This window comes from Tasmannia lanceolata, unplaced genomic scaffold (assembly GCF_043159265.1).
Source record: "Tasmannia lanceolata isolate RefF3 unplaced genomic scaffold, GAP_Taslan_0.1 ptg000008l, whole genome shotgun sequence".
Classification (NCBI taxonomy): Eukaryota; Viridiplantae; Streptophyta; class Magnoliopsida; order Canellales; family Winteraceae; genus Tasmannia; species Tasmannia lanceolata.
The window spans coordinates 23243412-23269054 of record NW_027518685.1 but is presented as its reverse complement, the minus strand read 5'-3'; the positions used below and the strand labels follow the sequence as shown (position 1 = coordinate 23269054).

The following is a 25643-nucleotide window of genomic DNA, read 5'->3' as shown; positions in this document are numbered from 1 at the left end:
ATCGAGTTTGTATCACCGCAAGATCCACGTGTCATCAGATCCTTACCTTTCCGCAGTCGTTCAGCAAGCCAATCCGGATCGTTGGATGTTGGTTTATCCTTCAACGTCTGATCGGACGGTGCCATCACCATCTTCTCTGATCTTACACCTGATGACTTTCGACGCATAATGTTGACCGGAGGTTCAGCTTCAGCATTACGACCAACCTCAGCCCCATTTTCCATGCCATAAAATCGAGAGTTGCCACCATCGTTTGCCGGTATTTTGACAGCAACCCCGAACTCGCCGGCAACCCCAATGGAATATACACGATCTTCCACTTTGAGAGATACCACCGATCGTAAAAATTGCCATTCGGTCGTGAAGACCTTCGCTTTAACGTAACTGAGATTTTGGGGATCATCCGCGTCCGCTCGAACCTCCATTACCGAACCAAACAAACCACCAAGAGCTTCAATGGTGGATTTAGCCAGAGCATGCATCGGAATGCCATAAAACCGAATCCAAATCGCCCTAGCACCCGTTTTATATGACGGATTCCATGGATATAAGGACCAGTGTTTAAAAACTCGTCGACTCGGTTCGGAACTCGGTAGAGTCGACGCGGAATAGTGATGGCCGCGTTCAGGAGTCACGGACTTGGCGAGTCCGGGCCGAGTCTGGTTGAGTTTTGCCAAGTTGAACACTAATCTAGCGGCCATCACTGTTTCGTGACTCCCCCACCTTTTAAAAAAAGAGAAAAAACAAGATTTGTTCCACTAAAAAATCATTAGATTCATACCTATAAATTTAGGTTTAAGGCCATTCGCCTCCATCCCATGAAAAGCCCTCATCATCGTCTGATTTCTAGATCGTCGCCGTGGCAAAAAAAAAGCTGCATGCTGGTTCGTTTCTTGCTTGTTTCTAGTTTGAGGTAAGAGGAGAACGATAATGCTTTATTCGAATGGTTAAAACACTTGAAATCTGAACCGTTCGATCATGGGATCATCTTTCATTCACACCACGTTTAGAAAATAGCAAAACCCTAAAAACCTTTGGCAGGATTTGAAATTTTTTAGTGCTGTAAATGGCAGGTAATATATTCAGCATTATTTTACACGGGACAGCAGCCTGTTGTGTAAAAGAGTGATCATAAACATACAAGAAGAGGTTGTACCAAGTAAAAACAAGGTGCTAATATATCACTCATGATGCCTACCACCATAAGCTAGTCATTTTAGAGTAAATGTGCTCTGACTTTCTCTGTATGCCTAAGATGTATAGGAAGAATAGGGAGTATGTTAATAGGTAGGAAGAATAAGTGGGGCACAAGTGCATTCTTTGTCCCATCCTCTCACACCTGCCATCATTGACCTTCATTAGATATTAGGAAGTGATATATCCACCCCCTTTTCTTTCTTTGGCCAGCTCCATCTAGAGTTTTTATGGCCATACTTTTACACTACAAGGGGGTGGACCAAAGAATCATATATTCCTGCAAAAACATAATACATTTAGGGAAATGGCATTCACCCATTTTTCTTCTTGGGAACCCCTTCTAGTGTAAAAGAGTAATCACAAGTGCACTAGAGGGGGCTGGTCCAGGGAAGAAAAGGGGCCAAATATCAAATCAATGGACGGTTCAGATTGTTGCAGTAACCCAGCTTGCCTTTTCTTTTTAAATAAATTGGCTTGTGAGAGTTTTTTAGGATTGTAATAACTTTTTGACATTTGTTAATTAATAAAATTCAAGATGAGTTATTATCATTTTTTTTTTCATTTTTTTAATTATAAAAACTAGACTCAATTGACTTGGCTGCGTCGACCGCATTCTAGGCCGCGTCCGCGCCGAGTCGACAAGGATTTTCTTCGGCCGCGTTCCGCATCGCATCCGCGTTTTTAAACACTGATAAAGACAGAAGAAACTCACCAAGCACCCTTCCGCCCTGGGCCTTTTCATTCAACACTTTGATTTCCACAAGGAATCCCATTCCTCTGATTGTCAATTTGTTCTTTCGAAAGAATGATCTTTCTTTAGCAGTGGTTTTGAAGGATATCCCACAATAGTTAGTGCATTTGTGATTTCTTGTGTGTCTGACAGATCCGGTAACTCTTTTTATATATAGTGTTGCTTTTGGAATTTGCAGAACTAATTATTACATGCATGCATATTTATGTGTGTATTACTTCCTTTGAACTTCTCCATTTTCCATCATGCAGTACCGTGGCAGGCTGCCAGGCTGGTCTGGAGAAAATCTTAATAAATATTGTGTATGAGCCTTTGAGGCTACATCCCTTACTATTTGCAGAATGTTACATTCGAGCATAGTGATCCCTTAGCAGATAGTCTTACAGTGCTCAACAATGTTTACTCTATTGTGTCTATTCTTCAATTACTCTATTGTTTCTATTCTTCAATTCTGTTGTATGAATTTTTTTTAATGTTTATCATACATACTGTTGCATAATTTTTTTTATCAAGGGACTTTTTTTTTCTCTCACTTTTTCAGTTTTCCTCAAACCATTTTTGTATTAAAACAAGAAAAAAAAGATGCAGCAATACAAGACAACACAAAGCTCATAAGAGCAAGAAAAAAGGGGCTGCCCCACCATGGCCACCAAGAAAAACAAAAAATAAGCCCAAGCAGGCCAAAAAGTCAAGTAGTTTTTTTTCTCTCTCATTGTTGCCTAATCCAGCTGTTCCTTTTCATTATTGCCACAAGGAATTCCAGTCCTTTGGTTGACAACTTGCTTAGTGGAAGGCTTAAAATATGGATAAAGTTATCTACCTAGCGAAATTTTCCCTTTTTTTGAATAACAGAAAAATATCTTTAACAACCTTAAATAATCCCCTTGCCAAATGACCTGTATACATTGTTCTAAATTCTAATTTCTCGAGTGCTGTGTATTGTTATGTGTTTCTGTGCTATACTAACCAATATTTATTCATTTTCACAAATGGGAACTTTATTTAAAAAACCAAACAAGTGAGATACAAAGACAACCCAACATCTTTTCCCATTGTGTGGTTGTGTGGCTTTTGTCTCACATATGAAATGCCATTAGTACTGGATGCCAGCGTAATGCACGCTCTATTATAGTGAGTACTTACATGTAACAGTACTGTGTAATCTGTTATTAAAAAGACAATTCATAGAATCTTATATTTGAAGAAGTATGTTGGAGGACCTTTAAGTAAATTGCATCAGTATTGGTTGATAACACTATTTTATGCTTTATAAAGAGTTTCTAGAATTGAGTAGATGATAATACACACACACAGTAGATGCATATATGTATAAAGATTTCTGGCTATGTACCCTTTGTAGATGAAAAAGGGTAACATTGAGTAGATGAAAAAAAAGTTTCTCAACAAGAAAACCCCTAAAATGTGAATAAAGATTTCTGGCTATGTTACACTTTGTTAAGCACGGACTATTGCTGTGGGTGAGTAAGAATTAGGATGTGGCATCTACATGGTAGGGCCAATCATGTGAAGGGTTCAAAACATTTTTGACATTAGGTTTGTGGGCCCAATAATAGGGTGTATCAACACTATTTAAGAGATGTTAGGATATGGTATTGTTGCCATTTTTTTGGTAACTCTGTCTGACACACGTAACGCATGGTACTTTGTGGTGATCATTTCCGTTGATCAGGTCAGCTACCTTTAATCTATCACATTTGTTTCTTCATCCTTGATCAAATGATCTTATCAAGATATTGATCAATTGCTTATAATAATCCAATCATGGTGGAATCAAAGAAAATGGACCAGACTAGTGGTGGCCCACTAGACCAACAGACTCGATCAATCAAATTATCTTATCAAGATATTGATCAATTGCTTATAATGATCCAATCATGGTAGAATCAAAGAAAATGGACCAGACTAGTGGTGGCCCACTAGACCAATAGACTCGATCAATCAAAGTCTCATGTTTAAGAATGATTAGAGAAACGATCCATTATGTAGCATGCACCTTGAAAGGTCCCTATGCAGGAATTCCATCATCATGGGTCCACAACTTGCTATTTTGCTGATTTGCTTTGTTTCATTTGGCAATTGATGGGTCCCATGGGCCATCATTGTCCAGTCAGACAATAGGCTCCTTTCTTCTAGGGAGCTGGTCCAACCCCATATTCCCTGGAACGCGGATCCGATTCTGGAATCGATTCGAATCCCCAAAAATTGGGAATCGGGGTTTGGATTCGTCGGAACCCCGATTCCCAATTTTTAGACCCGTGATTCCCAGGCGATTCCCCGGCGAATCTCCGGTGAATCCCCGACGAATCCCCAACGAATTCTCTGCGAATCCCCGGCGACTCTCCTGGAAACCCACGATTCCCGCTCCCAACCATCCCCGGAGCCTTCGATTCCCGCTTTCGAATCCCGAATCGAATCCCGCTTTCGATTCCCGCCTGGCAACCTTGCTCCTGACAACCAGAGTACTTCTGTTTTTTCACTTGGCTGGAAGATTTGTTTTCTATTACTTATACCACAACAATATTGTGACTTAATTTTCCAGTTCTGATAGCATAGAACAATTGGTTTAAATTGATGCATTTAATATTGTTAATCAGGAAGTGACATTTTTGGACTGCTACCATTTTATATATTTCATCCTATGTGTAACATCTATGCTTATTTGTTTATCTGTAGTCCTAAATGCTTTGACTAACATATTTTATTTTACGTGCTGCATCTGGCTTCTTCCCATTGTTAACAAAAAGATTATTATACATTAAGATAACATGATTCTGCATAAGCACCAAGACTATTTGATGCACTGTTAAAATGTATATTTCAATGTCATATCAGGCACGGAGTTTGTCAGATTACCATGCCAGCATTTCTTTTGCTGGAAATGCATGGAAACTTATTCAAACATGCATGTAAAGGAAGGTACAGTAAACAAGTTGCTATGTCCTGATACAAAATGTAAAGATCTTGTCCCTCCTGGTTTGCTGAAGCGGTTGCTTGGAAATGAAGCATTCGAACGTTGGGAGTCCTTATTGTTACAGAAAACATTGGACTCGATGTGTGATGTAGTCTATTGCCCGAGATGTGAAACGGGATGCTTAGAAGATGAGGATCACGATGCTCAATGTACTAAGTGCTTATTTAGCTTTTGTAGCCTCTGCAGAGAACGGCGTCATGTAGGAATAACATGTATGACACCCGAAAGCAAGCTTCTAATTTTGCAGGTAGCATACATAGTGCTCTCATCAAATGGGTGATACTGTTGTACCTCCTAGTCTCGAATAAAAATTAATTTCATGTCTAAAATGAGAAATTCATGTTTGCTTTTATTTGTTGCATATGTTTTCTAAAGTATGTCTTCTATTTTCATTAAATCTCTTTTTCTATGGATCTTTGTGAACATAAAACTAACAGTCCAATTTTCTTCTGGTCATTTCTTACCATTTTGAACATGGTGGATTTTCTAACATGCCATAATCATATGCAGGAACGCCAAAATTCATCTCAACTTCAGGGTGTGCAAAGACTTAAGGAGCTTGAGATGATTAATGAGATTCTAAGTGTTAGGGAAATATTTCGTGATGCTAAGCAGTGTCCCTCTTGTAAGATGGCAATATCCCGAATTGACGGTTGCAATAAGATGACATGTGGAAACTGTGGCCAGTATTTCTGCTACTGGTGTTGCAAGGCAATTGATGGATATGATCACTTCGGGTAACTCATTTTCTGCAACCAAGTTGGGTCTTCTATATGTTTTTTCCCCATATACTATTTCTTTATCACCATTTTTTGTAGGATCTATTATTATTATTATTATTAATATTAATACTACTACTACTATTACTACTACCAGTAGTAGTAGTAGTAGAAAACCGACCGGAAAATAATAAAGATCATCAAATCAGAATTTTTAATTTACAAATCTAAAAAAAGAAAAGAAAAGAGGAGATTGATGTCTTCGAAGTGATCCTGAATAAAGACAAATGCAAAGAAAGAAATTCATAGAATGTGTTGGACCTTTGGTATGTGTTAGATGAGCAGTTTGTCAATAAATGGCTATGAATCTAGCAATTTGTCAATATATCTATCCATATAAGTATATACGTAGCATTTTACTTAAAAAAGTACATAGTCAAGTAGTTATTCGTACATAAGTGTACATAAAAAATGGATGTGAGAGGATCAAGGTTGATAAAAAATGAAGTAAAACAAAGTAAATATGTGGAAGTGGAAAGTGCAAATGTACCCATGATTTGCAGCCATAAAACTGCCAAGATTGTATAAAATGAGTTATAACATACTCTAGAAATTGTCAAAAAGGCCCAAGGACTAAAAAACAGGCGTGATGACTATTTTTAAATGTTCCCTTTGAATGAGTTCGGTGCCATTGGATTACAATAGTGTCTGTACTCTGTACATGGAGGCTTTTCACCTCATTTGAGTCCAAAACAGATTTTACACAGCCAACCAATTACTCAGGGCCATACTCATCTTGGATTTTGAGTCCAAAACTGATTATTGGACTCAAAATTAAACTCAGTTTCACTAACATCTGTTCAAACTGAATGAACCCAGAAGTGTCCATATGCATGCCAACCCCTCTATACACTTTCGACGATCATGAATTGGAGGATCAATGAATGAGATTCCTAAGCTGATTCGAGATAGAGGTGATGCACTTATTATATTGAATCGAAGAAGCTGAAGATTGCGTGTCGATCTGCTTGGAAGCTAAGGCCTGGGCTGCAAATGACATAATTGGTGTAGGAAATACATCTGTGACAAAGGAAACCGAAGTTTCTTGCACTTTAAGGGCGTGCAGAGGCATGAACTCTCCCTTGTAGAATACATCCTTGTGGTTGAACTTTTGGCTTTAGGTTTTAGCAAATTTTAGCAAGCCTACATACATACAGCCTTAGGAAAAGAAATTCAGAAAGTGTATATATATATATATATATATATATATATATATATATATATATATATATATAGAGAGAGAGAGAGAGAGAGAGAGAGAGAGAGAGAGAGAGAGAGAGAGAGCAGCTATTAGCTAAAACAGGCTGCAAGCTCAGCAAAAAAGTTTAAGATATATCAAGCAAAGTCAAATACAGAGGCCACCTCAAGTTAAGACACATACACATTGTCAGACCTTACTTCAAAATAAGATCATTTGAAGTTGATTTTAATCGCAAACGGGACATTAAGACCTCCTTGGAAGCGATTACTTGTACTATTTATAAAACTGCTATGTTTATTACTTGTAAATAGCAATATTTTACATGAAACCGTTGGCATCTAAGATTTTTTTTTTTGAATGATAGATTACATGGCATCCAAGATTTTATGCCAATAATTTTAAATAGTTCCAAAAGAGGCCTCAAATTTGTATCTATGTAAAAAAATATAAAGTTGTATAAACAGGGAATAAATAATACCTCGCATTTAATGTTCTTCTCCGGTGGAAGCTTTCCAAAACGCTGCAGTTCCAATCTCTGGTTTCAAGCCTGAGACTCCGCTGCCAGACCAATGTAATCATCTTTTAATCATGAAGTGCAGAACATAATGGAGAGATGAATCGTACCCTAAACATCCTAAGACTTACCGTCCACAAATAGAAACAAAAGGGAATAGAAAATACCATCTCTACCATAGATTTAGTCCAAAACACAAAGGAAGGATGAAGCATATGTGACAGAACCATCCTATAACAGGAACCAAAATTCAAGAATAGAAAAGAAATGAAAATTGGAAAACATAAGGTTTGTAGAGGATATGTGAGCATGCATGCAACTTTATTGTCTTATCCTGAATCCAAAAGTGAGCAGCATTTAAAATATGTTTATTATAGTCAGTATGGAACCATATGGAACACTATCATGTAGTTATAACTGCATGGGGTCAGCGGACATTGTTTCTGCATCAATCACATTGACATTGGATATTCTGAATCATTAAATATCAAGGAAAAGAACCATTAACTATTGTCTTATACAATCGTTCAACAGAAAACCAATGACAATGTCAACAGTGATTATAATTTCTCAAAAGATGGTGGTCACTACTGTTGGAATTGAGCTCATAATGTGTTATACATTATTAAAACAGGCCTCTTATCAATTTCGATCGGACTTATATATCAATAATTTACAAAAAAAAGAAAAGAAGGAGACAGAATGTACTCTAACCTTGCTAATGTTACCATTGTAAACAGATTCTTCACAGTTCCAAACCATCCGTGATGTCCGGGGTGAGAGAAAAGTCAATGATTACTAAAAAAACAAAGACTTTTTGCAACTTAGAGTGGAAAGTCAATAAACCCGGAGTTTGAAACAAAGAGTTCTGCTTTATGATGTTTTTACAACAATACGATTCTCTAGCATAAATATTATCTAATTCATGTATACCTGTAATGTGGAACGAAAACAGGTACTACATCATTCTCTATGGTTGCCAAGCTTAAAAAAATATTACAATCAGGTTTAGATTCTATGTATCAGCCATAAAATTTAATAAATACAAATGCAAAGATGGTGAATACATGAGCTCACCAGGTTCACAATCTGGAGCAACATGTTCAAGTGGTTTGGTTAAGAGAGTTTTTAACTCCGTTTATCCATAAGAAAATACAATAGAAATTTGATATTTCTGTGTTTCCTGAAAAAATTCTGAGGGCGGGTAAGTTTTAAGGAGGGATTTCAAGGCAGTTCATACATTTTTTGTAGCAGAATGTAGAGGTTTTCATGCCTCAAATTCGGAGACAAAACATCACACTTTCTGTGATGTTTTCAACCCTTGAATTGAATTTGGACATGAAAAAGTCCCATCTAATCTACAATCTAAATCTTTGTTTTAAGCTGTATCTGTTAATTGCGGAAGTAAAAGTTTTATGCAACATAAATTGGCCTTGGGACTCGGCATATTCTCAATCGAGATATAGCTTTTAAGGAGCATGGTTTCACCCAGGAAACTGAATTTTTAAAACCTGCAGAAACAGGTTTAAAACAGCCCAGTTTTCTTCATTGCAGATTACGCAATTAACTAACTGAACATCGGGATAGTTAAAACCCATTGGAGCAACGTAAATAGGTATTTGTCTAAACCATAGAAGAAACAGCTCATTTCTGGCAAGCACCTGCCAAATATGAATTTATTCTATTTGACCGAGTTTTTGGAAAATACATTTGTAATTGCTCACATTTATGTTTTACGGGGGTAAATTTGTGTCATAAACCATACTTAGGCCCTGCAGTCATTATAGCACAGTTCTCTGTATGAAAAATTCAGTGAGAGTGCGATAGAGAATTCACTTGGTTGAAGAAATCTACAGCTGGAAATAAAATCCAACAACCTTGATTCAGCTTAAGATCTAATATCAAAAGCAGGGAACTTATTGCAATAAAATCTATAGGACAATGAAAAGCACAATCTTACTACAGTCGTTTTTTGCTTTCAATAGGTGGTTGTATGGCTTTGAGTTTAGGGAATTAAAGCTCAAAACCTGGCCTCCTTTTAGAGATTTCCCAAAATGGTATGTTGCAGATTGATGTTGGGCAAAAAAAAAAAAACCATTGCAGATCCAGCAATTAAAAGCACATTCTTACCCACAGGGAAAAAGTTGAAAGGGATAAAATAAATGAGATCTGAAAAAACGAACAATGAGAGGATTTTAAAAAAAAAACGAAGAAAAAATGAGAGTAGAAAAAATTGACAAAACACTAAATGGCTTCAATAAAAAACCCAGAATCACAACAAATATCAATTTCAACTTCTAATAAGTAGGGGTGGGGGATTTTAATAGCATAATCTTGCAAGGAATGCAATGAATTCATAAAAAATCACATAATTTCTCCATAAATTTGCATTGAAGTACATAGAATCGAAACAGAGATGAAAGAAATGAGATTCGAAATGAAATATGCGCCGGATTTCGAAAAAGTAAGAGAGGAAAAAAATTGCCTTACTTGCAAGTCTGCAACCAGAATAGGGAAAACCTAGAAAAGTTTGAGAAGCAGGCAGAGATCAGGGTAAAAAATTCTTGCAGAATGCCTCCCCATTATATAATAAAATATGATCTTCAAATAAACCAGATAATGTTGGCCATCTTCACCATCTTCAAATAAACCAGATAATGTTGGCAAAACGCCGAAATGCCGAGTCTGTTGTCAACGATAAAAAAAACAGCCGTCTCAAGAAAACGGCATGTCGCAGGAAACGCTCACCGTAAACCCGCAAATCCGAGGATTTTTTGGACCGTAGATTGCCTAGAGATATTTGCAAAGAGAGCGTCTAGAGACGAAGACGTTTCGTTTTAGTAATGGATACAGGGTAGAAGAAGAAGGACACTTCGAGACCCAGTGAGAAAGAGAGTGCTGATGGTGAAATCGCCGGAGAAAGAGAAAGCGGTGAAGAGAGAGAGAGGTTTTCTGGTTAGTGTTTGTCGAAGAGAGAGGAGAGACGTGGCGGGGAGAGCAGTGGGATGTGGAGAGCGGCGGAGAGACGTGGCTTCACTGTAAAATGCAAGTGGAGAGGAGAGAGCGAAGGAAAAAAATATTGACAAAAAATTTACACGTAGCAGTCAAAGCCCACTTGCTTTTGCTGTAAAGATTGGACAGTTAGTGTAAGGGCATTTAAAACTTTACAAATAAGGGCTGGAAGGTAAAAACACATGAGAGAGAACGAAGGAGAAAAATCGTCAGAAATAAAAGAAATTCCGACTTTCTCTCTTGCTATATAGTTGTAGATTGTTTTTGTTATTGTTATTGTTATTAGCTTGCAGCCTCTAATGTTGTTTTCATCATCATCATCATTAGAGTAAGTTGCTCTCTTTTCCCACGTCAAGTGATCGAAAACTGGGAGCGTGAGATGAATGGACGCCAAGAATTAGGTCAGATGCGAGCTGAAATGTATCCCAACTTAGGTATCCCATGTCCTAGTTGCCGTCAAGTGAATGCAAAGGTGAGTGATGCTCAATTGCAATTCTACATTGCTTCTTCAATGTAAAACATAATAATGTACTGCAAGTGCCACTTGTGAAGCATATGTTTTATTACATTTCTGCCATAGTAGACTCATATTGAAGACTTCAAGGCATGTCTAAGTTTTATGATGTGTTCTTCTTATGCTCACTCTTCTCCATATTTCAGTAAATGTCCACTACATGCTAATATCTACATCACGTGTTAAGCTTCTTGATGTGTTCTTACACATCACACATGCACACACGATTGCATGTTTAATCTCTATAAAAAAAATTACACATATAAGGTATTTTATAGTTAAAGGAACACACACACACGAAAATATCACGAGTGTATGTTTAATTGCTATAAAAAATTACACATATAAGGTATATAATAGTTAAAGGAAAGTTTACAATTCTAAGGTATTAAATAACCTCGGGGCCACCCAAGTTTTCCCATTTTATAGTATAGCTGGATAGATAGTATTGTTTGTTTTTTTTTGGAAATAGACAATGTATTATAGATCGGTTGGGACAAGTTGTCCCCCCCAAAGTACAAAATAGGATCAATGATCCAAAACAGACCCGTGAAGGGATTTCAAGGAACTAACAACCAACATTTCCTCCCTCAGGACTCCTGCTTTTGCTAAGCTGTCCGCCGCCTCATTTGCCACCTCCTTCGATGTTCAATCCTAGGACCAAAGACCTTGTTAAATCAAGTACTCTCGCTATTAAATCTTGTAGTCTCCAAGGTCCGTTTGAGGTACTGATGCCCATGCCACTGCATTCGTCGAATCACCCTCAACAATTAGTGGTCGTTGATTGTTCTCGTATGCCCACCGCAGGCCAAAGAGGAGTGCCCTAATTTCAGCCTCATTTGCCTCGCGTATCCCTATTGGTCCTGAGAATGTCATGATAGTAGTTTCCTTATCATCTCTTATCAGGCCCCCAATGCAGCCTTCCCAGGGTTGCCAATAGAGCTCCCATCAAAATTGAGCATCAGCCACCCACATGCTGGGGCCTTCCATTTTGGTTTTGGCTTGGTTCAGTTTGTTCTATCCCAGATAATTGACCACCAATTCATAGAATTCCTTATGAGATCTTCCACCCCATAGGGGATTCTTTTTTTTACCTTGGCCCATGTAATAATTTCCACCTTGATATCCGTCTCCAATCGTCCCGATGTCTTACTTTGTCCCTCAAAGATACATCTATTCCGTTCCTTCCAGATATTCCAGACAATGGCGTATGGAAAGGTGGACCATAATAACTTACCAGTGTCCCCAAAAGGTCCCATTTGCCAATTAATAAGAAGTGAACTAATTGAGCTGGGCATACCCAGTTCATTCCAAAAGCTCCAATTGCCCTTGACCATAGGTGGTACGAGTAAGGACAGTGCAACATCAGATGATCCAATATTTCTTCATCGTGTTGGCAGAGAACACACATGCTTGCTAGACTGAAATGTCTCCCTTTTAAGCGATCTAGTATAGATAAGGTATTTAATAGCTATTGGGAAATTTAAATTGTCATAAAAGCACGTATTTTTTCGTGAATGATGCTCGGCCTACACGTGCCATTTTCTCTATAGCTATTAAATACTTTGTCTATACCATTTTAAATCTTGGCTCTACTTTTACAGCATAAAATTGTCATAAAAGCACATATTTTTCCCATGAATAATATTCATGCATAGCCGTGTTTTTTTCTTGCTTATAGTATATAGTTATATAATAGATATATACTCTTATGAGAATTTATATGGGGGCCGACCGTCAAGTCCCGTGAAGGTGGTACCACCCTTGATATTTGATCCAACAGCAGCCTGTTAAAAAGTGCGCTGCTGTTGGATCAAATATCAAGGGTGGTACCACTTTCATGGTACTTGATGGTCGGGCACCATATAAAAACTCCACTTTTATAACATATTTAATAATTAAAGGAGGCTTTATGTTCATAAGGTTTAAAATAACCTCTGGCAAGCTTTCCTATATATATATATATATATATATATATATATATATATATATATATATATATATATATAGGCAAGCTTTCCTATTATATTAGACTCTAAACTGAAGGGCACCCTTGCAGGAATGGGGTGAAAGGGCACCCCCATTGGCTGCAAGGGGCGGTTATGCAATTAATGCACTTTGACTTTCAGCCATTATAAATGCACAACTACTCCTTGCAGCCAATGAAGGTGCCCTTTCACCCCATTTCTACAAGGGTGCCCTTCAGTTTAGAAAACCTCTCTCTCTCTCTCTCTCTCTCTCTCTATATATATATATATATATATATATATATATATAGTAGAAGAGAAAAGGAGAGAATTTTGTCCATTTAACACGTCAATGTGGATGATTTTTACCGTTTTTTGCCCTCGCCACATATCTGTACATACTATCTGTGTGAGGGTAAAAAAGATATGAATGTTTGGAATTATTTGCAAAATCTGTGGCATTAACACCTTGCGGGTAATTTCGAATCTGGATTTGCTAGCCACGTTCTCCAAACGCTATGTCTCGCCCATCCTTTGCAATTGTATGTATTCAGAGATTTGTCTTATTAGATGTGATGAAAAACTGCACGGAAATACTATTTCTTGAAAGGTTGCTAGCAGTAATACGTAAAGAAAGAAGCTAGCAATAATAATCATTACGTAGTAAAGTTTGGGAGGGAAATTACGGACAATGGGTACCTGGATATGACAATTACGGAAAAAACTATGAAGAGGTATCAAAATATGACAATTACGAAAAAACTACTTTTCCTTATTAATTCTTTGAGGATATTACGAATTCCACACACCTGTAAAAATATTTACAAGTTCCGGGCACCTTCAGATTATGGAAACCTCTATAGATTGGAGGGCTAGGATCAGCCTATGGAAATGATTTTACGGGCACAACCTATTGATGTTGTGTTCCATCACATGGATGGTTTGGATCAACCTATGATGTGGTTCGTACAGTTCTTTGTCGGCCCGTGCATCGCACGGGGTTTTTTACTAGTGTATATATATATATATATATTTATTTTATTTTATTTTGTTACAATTTTTTTTTTTGAATCCTTCAAACATTTGCCTTACCGAGTTTTTTGGAATCTGAACTTCATAACTATGCCAAAAATACTAGTACCATATAATAATAAAAAAAATGTTCTGTGACCCTTTGTCTTTTGCGTGCATGTATCTAAGGAAACATAGGCATTTACATGTAATTCTCTAAGCAATCTTTTGCGTACTTAAATTTCCTAAAATAGTAGAAGATCAAATAAAAGGGTATGGATATGGAATTCTTTTTTTTTTAATTGTAGGAATTCTTCTGGGGATTTTTCTGTCAAATCATTTTACCGTCATATTGTGTTTTACACTGTGCCCTCTAGAGTAGTCACAATTTGGACATACCATGCCCCTCGGTTTATGCATTTGCATGGGTTGCTTTGCTCAACAGAATTCAAACGGTGTATTTTTGCGAGAACGAAAAATGTTAATCATTGGTCATTGGACGCTATGCATAGAGGTGGAGGAAATAATATATATCATTTATTCCTACACTGCAAGATGGCTAGGGAGGTGTGGAGCGGTGTTTTAAATAGATTTGGCATTTCTTGGGTATGTGTTGTGACACTTCTAGATCTACCGGACTGCTGGTCATTCTCTTCTTGGAAAAAGATTCTTTGGAAAGTATCCCTTCTAGCAACTATTTGGGTTCTTTGGAAGGAGAGGAATGCTAGAGTCTTTGGGGGATTTGAAAAGTGGTCTACTTTTCCCTTCTTCAAGGTGATTGCCCTCATATGATTGCATGGGTAAAAATCCTTCCAAGCTTTAGATTTGTCTCCGCCTTTGATCTATGGCATGGGTGGAAGGAGGTTTGTTTTAGCTCTGAGCGAAGGCCACCAATAGTGCAGGATTGGGAGCCTCCTGCTCCTGGCCTTATGAGATTTAATTTTTATGGATCTATTGGAAATCCTGGGCGAGTAAGATTTTGGGGGAGTTCTTAGAGACAAGGCGGGGTCAGGATGATCAATTTCATATTAGAGTCGTAGATTCTAGTGAAGCGGAAGTACGTGTTGTACATCAAGGTATTAAACTTCTAGAGAATGAGACCTTGGATTCTTTGGTGGTGGAGGGGGATTCCCTCAATGCCATACATTGGCTTAGAGGCTCTCATGCGCCTTCATGGAAGTTCGCAAAATTCTTTGATGAGATTCAAGATCGAGTGGGAGATTCTAGGATAGCCTTTCAGCACATCAAGAGGTCGGCTAACAGGGTTGTCGATAGATTAACCAAGAGTGGGATGTTTAAGGAGAATTTGGAACTATGTGATTTCCTCTTCTAGGATGCCCCCCCCCCCCCCCGGATAGTGAGTACAATAGGAACGGCCATGGCCCTCAGCACCGCGGCCACCACCAAAATCGCAGCCGCCCCTGCCACAGCCACCACGGCCTCAACCACATCCGGCCGAACTACCACTGCGGCCTAAACGGAAGCCGCCGTCATAGGCGGCAAGGGCAGATCCCTCAGCAAGAAGAACAGTAGAAGAGGCACCCGCCACTACTAAGCACGTGAATAAATCTCTGTAAGTGATGGAAGCGAATCAGAGCCTAGGAGTCGCTGATGAAATGGTAGAAAATCCGGCCCCAGGGACTCGAGGAAGTGAACACGGAACTGGTCGTGCTGCCGAATAAGTACAGTCAGATCAGTGGTCAGGCGCATATAGGCGTTCAGCTGCTGACATAGCGAGATAAAGCAGTCACCACGCTAAAGACGTATCCACTCAGAATAAGTGAAGCAGATGTGAGTGAGGTTATCAACCCCAAAATAAATGATAGAAGCATGATCCCATATGGCCTTGGAGGTCCGCAAGGTCATCATCGGTCGAGCCACCTGGGGGGTCATACTCTGCCACAGAAGGGTGTGGATCAGGGCATCATCCTGGCGCCACCTATCACACAAGGGATCCGAGGAAGGAGGAGGATCCCGCTCAATGAGAGACACCTTACCTTGAGCAAGGAGGTAGGTCTCAACAGCTAGACTCCAACTCAGGTAGTTGGAGCCATCAAGGTGCTCCAATGTTATCTGCGGGAAAGAGTGTTCCACAGACGGAGAGTAGGATGAAGGAGTATAACTCGAAGAGGAAGCCGGCGCCGGAGCGGAAAGGGTGTCAGCAAGAGAGGGGCTGACTGGAGAAGGATCCGTAATAACTGGAGGATCCGTGACAAGAAACGGAAGAATGAAAGAAGTAAAGAAGATAAGAGGCTCTCGACCTCACCGGCAAAGCAAAAGAAGGAGAAATGAGATAGAGAACGAGAGAAAGAAAATCTTAGCAGGGAGGTAGAGAAGAGGATGCGGCCTTGATACAGATGACAGAGGCGAGAAGGGCTAGCCATATAGAAACAAGGGGATGCTATAAGCATGATCGGAGCTGCGAAGGAGGTGAAAAAGAGTATTAAAGGAAATTTAGGCCACGAGGAAGAGGGAAGAAAACAAGGGAGAGGTGGAGAGGGGTAAGAAAGGAGAAAAGAAAGGTAGAGGAGGAGTGATGAGGAGTGGTAGGGTGGAGAAGAGGGGAAAAAAGGGGGGCGAGAGGCATGGGAGAGAGGGGAGATGGTCAGGGGGTGGGGGCGTAGGGCGAGAGGGAGGGGAGATTATCAGGGGGTAGTGCGAGAGGCAGAGTGGGGGGGGGGGGGGGGGTAGGGCGTGACGCAGGGGGAGGGGCGAAGATGGGTCGAGGGGGGGGGGGGGGGTCGGGCGTGACGCAGGGGGAGGGGCGAAGATGGGTCGAGGGGGGGGGGGAGAAGAAGATGAAGGGGGGAGGGGGAAGTGGTGGGTTTGGATTTTAGGGTTTGGGGGGAAATGGGGAGGAGGGAAGGGTTAGGTTTGGATTTTAGGGTTAGGGTTTGGGGGAAATGGGGAGAAGAGGGGAAAAAAGGGGGGCGAGAGGCATGGTGGAGAAGAGGGGAAAAAAGGGGGGCGAGAGGCATGGGAGAGAGGGGAGATGGTCAGGGGGTGGGGGCGTAGGGCGAGAGGGAGGGGAGATTATCAGGGGGTAGTGCGAGAGGCAGAGTGGGGGGGGGGGGGGGGGTAGGGCGTGACGCAGGGGGAGGGGCGAAGATGGGTCGAGGGGGGGGGGGGGGGGTCGGGCGTGACGCAGGGGGAGGGGCGAAGATGGGTCGAGGGGGGGGGGGGGAGAAGAAGATGAAGGGGGGAGGGGGAAGTGGTGGGTTTGGATTTTAGGGTTTGGGGGGAAATGGGGAGGAGGGAAGGGTTAGGTTTGGATTTTAGGGTTAGGGTTTGGGGGAAATGGGGAGGAAGAAAGGGGAAGAACAATGGTGGTCCCTGGGCGTCCATGCCCTAGGGCTCTGATACCTCGTTAGCAAAGAAGAGAGATGAGAGAATTTGTGAGTTGGAGAAGAGTCCCCCTCACTTATGTATTTATATAAGGTAGAGAAGCGTACAATGACAACTATGCCCTTAGAAGAAGTGATCTCTCTGGTGGATGTAGCCTATTGTGCCCAACCATGTAAGTTTGTGTGTTCTCTTTGTGGGTTGCTCTCTTGAGATTATTGCGGTTGTTTTTAGTTTGCCTTTGATTGTGTTTTTTTATCGGATTCATTGTTCGACGGGGGTTTTCCACAGTTTGCATCAACATCTGTTAATTATCTTCAAGTTTCTAAAACAATAAGCTGTTCTTTTCATATCTACTTACTAGACAAGTTTATATCGCATGCCCCTCCATTATGTCTAAGACCTCTTCCAAAGCATTAGCAAATCTCTACGGAAACCCCTAGTCATCCTTCGCCCCAAGGATAACTGTTAACAAGTCTCCTTCCACCACAAGGGTGTCAAGAAGGGAAGGATCCAAAAAGGGTATCGCTCTCAAGGGCGCAAGTACTTTGCCTCATTAGAATCAATCTTGCCGAATGGACCAGAAGTCGCCTACCTGACCGAGCTTTATGGGCTGTAGATGAGGCCCCCAATACCCACAAGGCCTAGGTTCCCTGAACTGGAACCATCAAAGTTCAGCATTAAGAACAAAGTTATCTTTTCAACTCTCCTACCTATCACTCCAAAGGAAATCTTTTAAGAGAATTAATTTAATATTAGCATCCTCCTAGAGAAAGATCACTTCTTTTCCATGTTGTATGTTTTCTTTCAAACCATTGCACCAATGGGTCCAAAAGCTATAAGAGGCTTTCCAGTTTGAACTGTAAAGATGATATCCCATGCATATCGTAAAATACTATCTATTTCTGAAGCCACACTACTTTTTGGCCTTGACCACCCTGACCACTTCGTGGAAAACTATAATTCCTTTACCTGAGACTGCCCCTTAACCTCTCAGTACCGCATTTGAAGAAAGGCTTGCTCAACCAAAGCCCTACAAACAAGATTTTTTTTCTGAAAGACGAGATAATATCATCGACGAATTGTAAATTGGTAATTAAAAAAAAATTCTGAATCATCATGTCTTAAATCCTCGGTAGTGGTTAAAATACAATTCATTGTTTGCATTTCATCTTCCAGCTCTATTTTCTTGTGCTAAAGGCTTTATTTATTGCAGTAAGCTAGGAGTTACTCAAAACGGCATATGGAACTTTAGAGATTCAGAAACTAAATTATATTTAAATCACTTGCTTTGAACATCATTGTTCAGCATGGGAATGAGTAATGGGTCCCCAAGTGAGGCTAGCATTTCAGCACTTGAGATGGCAAATCAGGGAAGTATTTTAAGTTTGCTGAGAACATTGCCTTCTATTTGAAATGTTTTGGAATAAGGGTCTTGTCTAGTAGATCTTATTGTTGGATTTATGTTTTGTAAAATATATCATTTTACTCATTTACAAAAGAAAATATGTGAATGCTGAATAATGAAGACATGGCTTTGTATAACTACATTGCAGTTTGAGCGGTTACATTTTTTTATTTTTTTTGAATGCTAGTTTGAGCGGTTACTTCGGCACAATCAAAATGTGATTTCACTCTTCATACCTGAAAAATAAGTTCATAGTAAATATATTTGCATTCAGATACTTTTTGTGCTGTGAACTTTTTAGTCTTATTACTGGCTTACTTGAGCTTGTATTGTAATTATCTTATTGGTTTCAAGTCATGGTCAGTATCTAAATTGAATGGCTGATAGTTTCTTTTGTTAAAAAACAGATGGGGAATAACAACCACATGTTCTGCTGGTCTTGCCAAATGCATTATTGTGCCTCGTGTCGAAAGGTTGTCCGGCGCCCCTCTCAACATTATGGACCCAAAGGTTGCAGACAACACACTGCTGGGTGAATTATCTCCTCGGACTCCATTGAGAAGCCAACGGAGTCCGAGGAGATGCGAAGTGGCGGCCAACATTGCCCACAAACAAGTCTATAAATTTTCTGTCATTGGTCTGTATGTTATTTCATTGAACAACTACAAATTTTCTATTGTGTTTATTTTGAACCTTTGAATTATTTTCTGGTGCTCTGCTCCTAGATTCTTCTAATATCCCTTGTGGGTGCAAAAATAATAATTATAATAATAATGGTGTGAGTCTATTTGCTGATCTTGCTGCCTATTTCATTTCCTCTTTTTTTTCCTTATTTTTGGACACTTATTTCAGGATTATGCTAGAACACTTCTATGGTGCTACCTGTTCGGACTGATCTCTTATCGGTCCTATCCTTTTTGAGTCTGGGTTGTGATCCAAATAGGACCGTCCATTAGAGGGAAGTGAGAGATAGATGCTATCCAAACAAAAAACGGAAAATGAAATGTTATTTTTCCTTTCGAGTAGGTTTTTTTTTTAATATTATCAAAATACACTTCATAAATAGACATAAATTTGAGTAATATTTCTGTACATCAGCACACTTTGGTCGAACTTTTAAGGCTGCATTTAGGTTGCAACATCCGAAATAATTTTGGGCCTTCTGCTGCATTTGCGTAATGAATCTATCTGTTGGGCCCAAATCCTATCAATCTCACAGTACAAAGAGTATCGTCTCAAGAAGGGGCAGGTTGGAAAAAGCTTATAGATTGTTTTGTTAGGGCTCTTTCCACCATACAGTGAAAAAAGCCCTCCAAAAATAGGCGTATGCCTCTTAAAGTGGCGAGCACACGGTATTCTTTAGTAAAAGGCGAAAGAATAGTTCGCTCTGTGCTCACCACGAGACTGCGTGAATGTTACCACTGCAGTCTAGTCTACTATATACAAGTGCTAGTAGTAAAGATTTCTGCCCAATCCGATGTGGGACTAAAATGTCTCAAGCAAGTAATACTGCTTTTCCAACCGAGCGTGAGGCAGTGTTATCTGAAAAATGAGAAAAAGACTGTCATCATGAACATGATCCGACGGGTGAAGGCCACTTAATGATGACCCAACTTCGATTCTTGTGAATGGAACGTTTGCTCATCATGGGGACTAGGATTATTTGGATCGACTCATGATGATCTACAGGATAAACGGTGTCGATTACACATCCATATCCCCTTGTGAAATACAAAATTTAATTGTCACCATTGGGACATTAAAACCTTGATTGTCCCAAACCCATTTATCACTAAGCATACATTTCACATTGCTTTGCGTGGATCATGCACTTGTCAAATGATGTAGACACTTGAGCCATGATGCACCAATAGAATCTGCCTAAAAAAATTTATATAGCTTGCAGTGATCTTAACCGTTTGACCGAATACATCATTTTTTTAAAAAAAACACCCAATCCCACTGTCTTTCCGTGGCAATCAGCTCCATTGAATCCTTCTGATGTGAAGTACATCAGCTCCTCAGCAGTCATTGATACATTGTTGCTGGGTGTCCCAAGTAATAAGAAAGGGCAGGGATATCACTTCCCTTTTCTTTTCTTTTTTGTTATAGTGCAATCAATACCTAGAAGTTGTAACAGGCCTGCGGGCATATCTCTACCGTCGTGGAAATGCTACCTTTGGGGCCCATTAAATGAATAGTTTAGATCACCAAGTAACGTGGGCCCCACTATTCTTTTGTGGACCATATACACAAATAATTTTTATTACAACAAACACCCCTATTTTGTCGATAAAATGAAAAAGCTAGCTTATTTTACTGAAACAATATTCACTTGTCTATTCCTGTGCGTTTATACTATATGTCATGCAGAGGGATTTACAAAGGGGCCCACTTGATGAACATTTCGATTTAACTTTGAATTGAGTTTCGGTTGTTCGCCACGGGGTTTAAAAACCTTGGATAAGTTGTTCTTGGGGTTGACTATCCTGCTTGGATTAAGCATATCTTAAAATTTTATCCATGAACAAAGGTAGACGTGAACAGACAATAGCAAGTTTATCCCAGGATAAAACAACCCTGAGCTAGCTATCCCCATACAGAACAGCCCCATTTGCGTGTTTTCTGATAGAGCTAGTTCAATATCTATAGGTTTGCCCATCGATGAAAATCATTTTTATTTCAGAATTGAAGTCATTAGATTTTTATTCACAATATTAATGGTTCTTTTCTCACGCCTTAGAAATCCTAGAAATCCCACTTTAGGATTTCCACACAAACTTCTCACTCTGCATGAAATATCATTTAAAGTCATGAGTCTTGAGCCAATCCTATTGCCATAAAGGTTCAATGTCCTCACAAAACCTACCTGTCCATAAATAATCAGAAAAAAGAAGAGAGAAAACTAAATACCACCTTCTGTTGTTCACCCAAACACAGGACTTCCATGTTCTCTCCGGCGCCGGAAATGACTAGTGTTGGAAGACTCTCAGAGTTCCTCCAAACACTTCAGAGATATCAACTTGGAGCGTGATACTTCAGAAGTGGTTGGAGGAACTCCAAGGGAAAGCCAACTTGTAAAATCCCAACTTGCTGTATATTTCTATCATATATGACTGAGATCTCTAAGGCTTAGGAGAATGTTGTAGTGTTGAGTAACACCCAGAGTTCCCCCAAACACTTCAGCAACGCTGCAGAGTAATGCAGAAGTGGTTAGAGGAACTTCAGGGATACACCCAACTTGTTGAGCCTCCCTACACAAACCCACAAACAAAAACACATGTAGGTCTAAAGTGTCAACCCTTAATGTCTAAGATGGTTTGATGGGCGAAGAGATGACCACCCTCTTCTCTATTTATAGTCTCCATATGTTTGATTAATAATAGACTTGTGATGAAATCTCAAAGGTGTAAGGACGTCTGCATACCAAGGTGAAGTTCTGTTCATTGAACCTGGACTGTTTTGCACTCCAGTCAAGTGGGTAGAGAATCATAGCTTGTGGTCACAACACAGCCCTTGCCATATCTTGGGCTATTTCATGTATGAATTTTCTTTTGCAGGTCATTGTCTCCTCTATCATAAAAGTAAAAATAGCCGTCTTTTAATTTGCATATTGCCCTCTCCAAATTTCCTTAATTCTCTTGGAGGAAACTGTAAAAACCATTTTTTTTGTGTGTGTGTGGGTGTTCACAAAGTTCCATTGCACTTTTGTACATTCTAAAGGTCGTGTTTGAATGATTTGGGCGTAAATGAAGTTGCTCAAGGAAGGCATCCAGGAAAATATTTTCTCCTTTGTAAGTTGTTGTACTTGTGGCAAAGTGGTGGTCACGTCTATTGCTTAAGTCCCCAATGAGGAGATAAGGATTAAATGATTCATTGGCAGCGATGATAAGAAAATACAGCAAATTAATACAATCCAAAGGGAGATAATGGTTATCGCCAATAACCATGTTTAGTGTCAGGGGGTAATTTTGCTCTTCTCAAAGGCAACCCGCAATGGCATTAAGTCCTCCAAACTTAGTCAGCCAACCTGAGTCAGGGGTGTGACAGTTAGCTTGTTAGGTAGTGGTTGAAACATGACTGTCCTTCGGTGAAGACACCCACAACTTAAAGATGGCCGGTATCACTGAGTAATACATTCTTTAAATAAATGATATATAGTCAATTTCTATGTGCCATGCTGATGCATGTGCATTCCCGCCAACCCGTTTTTTAGCTTGACTTTTGGACTACTAGTGGCAGAATCTGAAAATTTGGTAAACTAAGAAGTTGCAGATCTTTTTGAGATCTTTCCAACGAGTATAGCCACTTGTAATCGGACAAAGTGATTGGAGTGTTATGACTCTTTTAGCGGAATGTGTCTCTTACTAACCTAGTTCGGTGTTGTGAGTTCCTAAGTTATTTATGAGGATGCGAGTCCCTAAACTAGTTAGTGGGGTCGCTTGAACGTTTTTTCTCAAGCAGCCCTCCATTAAAAGTGTAGCAAACATTTGTAAATGGAGTTTTTGTTGAAGAGGAAGAGATATTCTAATTGTTTGGCAAGAATTTAACTTCTTGTTCTTCCTCTACAACCCTAAGGATTGAGTTCGCCGATCTGGATGTGGATGGGCTTATAAGGGCTTGGACACCCTCCCCTTAACGGCTAGCTTTTATGGGTGAATTGTACCCGGGTCCCAACATTTGGGCGGAAAACTGGATTTGCTACTAAGCACGTGGCTTCATTATTGGAGATCGTAGGCAAATCCCTACGTGATTTTGATTAATAAAAGTTTCGCAGCCGTGATGCATCAGCTTACGTGAAAAAATGTGGAACCGTTGGTTGTTGCTTGGAGTCCCATGAGATGACATTAGATCCAAAAAAGATGCAAGAGATCCAAAAAAGTTGCAAGAAAACCTGGTTGATCTACTATCGTGGGGATCTGATATATATATACGCACAGCTCTTTGAGGGTTTGGATCATCCTATGGAGATGATTCAGGGGGCAACAAATGAACGGTATGGATCATCCTACGAAGCAAGCCAAACTACTGGGACTTTATATAAAAATCTTTTTTTTGGGTGGGTAAGTTGGGATTGAACCCATGACCTCAAGGCTAAGGCTGAGATACAAGCTGGGGTTGAACCTGCGACCTTGAGATTGAGATACAATGACCCAGCCATTGAGATATAGTCCCAACCAAGGTTTTAAGAAATCATGGGTACTTGGTTGGGTAGGGCTTTAAGTTGAAAAGTCCGACTCTTATAGGTGTACTATTACTTTCTTAACTCTCTTGCAGATTATTTTCTAATATATTGATATAATTTTTTAAATTGGGCTGATCATGCTTTTGGATGTGGAAAATAACTTCCTTCTTAAATTGATCTTTGAAATTAGTCATTATCCTTATGCTAGTTCCTTCTTAAATTGAACTTATAAATTAATCAGTATCCTATAAATGATAAGAACCAGACCAAGATTATTCACAAAGAGAACTAAAATCAAAGGAATACCCGATTCAATGTTTGCCCACATTCAGAAAAATCTGTTTTCATATTGATTTGCTAGTGCTCTTTCCACCAAAAATAAGCTTATGCCTCTTGAAGTGGCGAGCACACGGTATTCCTTAGTAAAAGGCGAAAGAATAGTTCGCTCTATGCTCACCACGAGGCTGCCCTATTATTGATATTCATGTCCATTCTATTATATACAAATGCTAGTAGTGGATATTTGTCCAATCATCCGACGTGGGACTAAATGGTCCAACACAACTGAGGCAGCTTACCCAATAAATGCTAAGGTCACTGTGTGGACCCACTTATGCAACATGAACGTGATCTGGTCTTTTGATTCAACACAGGACCCCAAGTTTGGAAAAAATCTAAACTGCTGATCCTTTTAGGCTTCTGTCTTATGAATGGGATTATGGGAGGCGTCTACTCGGCATGAGACTAGGACCATGTGGGTGGTCTCATGATCTTCTACAAGATAAACGGTCTCGATTACACTTCCATTTCCCTCGTGAAATACAAAATTGAATCGTCACCCTAGGCCTCGCACAGACTTCGCCTCTGGCCCACCTTGATCAAATGACCTCCTCCCTGTATAATTAAGGATTCATTGGGGGTCCACCAATGGGAGGTCCATTAGGGATTTGACTTGGACCATGTGGTTCTTGACATATTTTTCCAAGAGATAGAAGTAGTAGGCCCACTTGTTCAATGATCTAAACCATTTATCTCTATTAAAGTAGTAGGCCCACTTGTTCAATGATCTAAACCATTTATCTCTATTAAAGTAGTAGGCCCACTTGTTCAATAATCTAAACCATTTATCTGTTAGGCGTTGCTCTGGATGGGTCATGTATCAAAATTCACTCTTATTGGGCATGTACTCTAAACTCTAATGCTCCAATTTATAGCCGCTAAATCGACGGTGGAAAAAATACAGAAGCAACCGTATGTATTTATGATCACAGATTGGAGGGGTTTTTGGAATCCTATCAGGTTGCATTTGGATTCTTCAAATACTATCAGTCTATCAGGTTGCATTTGGATTGTCGGAATCAGAACATTCGGCATCATATTCTGACTCTTCCTCAAGCGGAATGAGAATAAGTTTTCAATAAACAATTTTAATTCAAAAAATTCTAATTAAAATTCCATTCTGACCGGGGCGAAATCACAATACCACCTTTTGGCGTGAGAAACAAATTCCAGCATCATCCCCTCGACTCTCTTCTTTTTTGAACCAAACGCTGGAATCAGGCATAATTAGAATCAGCTCTCGATTCCACAGCCTGATTCTGACAATTTTGAGCCAATTATCGGTTGGGCCCTTACCAAACCAATATGGCCTTAGGATCTTTGGCAGAGAGATCCACGATACCTATTTTTTACTCAACCGGAATTGTAATCCTTAGGCAGGATGCTTGAGAAGGTCAGGAGTTATGGGCTTGTTGAAAATTTTTATATTGG

At 39.7% G+C, this 25643-nt stretch overlaps 1 protein-coding gene and 2 non-coding genes across 4 annotated transcripts in view; 1 reads left to right on the top strand and 2 right to left on the bottom strand.

Moving 5' to 3' along the window:
• Positions 1-19483, top strand: part of NHL8 (NDR1/HIN1-like 8) — a 33401-nt gene extending 13918 nt beyond the window's left edge. The window contains exons 4-7 of one of the 2 annotated variants that reach the window (XM_077388692.1): positions 4802-5187; positions 5451-5677; positions 10774-10918; positions 19096-19357. In XM_077388692.1, the coding sequence (XP_077244807.1) occupies positions 4802-5187; positions 5451-5677; positions 10774-10918; positions 19096-19224 (887 nt within the window). In that variant the 3' untranslated portion in view covers positions 19225-19357. Of the gene's footprint in view, positions 1-4801; positions 5188-5450; positions 5678-10773; positions 10919-19095 lie in introns of both variants that reach the window. The other variant, XM_077388691.1, reaches the window with a different exon arrangement.
• Positions 19484-19981: 498 nt separating this feature from the next.
• LOC143885640 (U5 spliceosomal RNA) lies at positions 19982-20094 on the bottom strand. Its single transcript, XR_013253521.1, has one exon. It is a non-coding gene; the product is annotated as a U5 spliceosomal RNA (small nuclear RNA).
• Positions 20095-24223: 4129 nt separating this feature from the next.
• LOC143885644 (U5 spliceosomal RNA) lies at positions 24224-24339 on the bottom strand. Its single transcript, XR_013253522.1, has one exon. It is a non-coding gene; the product is annotated as a U5 spliceosomal RNA (small nuclear RNA).
• Positions 24340-25643: the final 1304 nt, after the last annotated feature.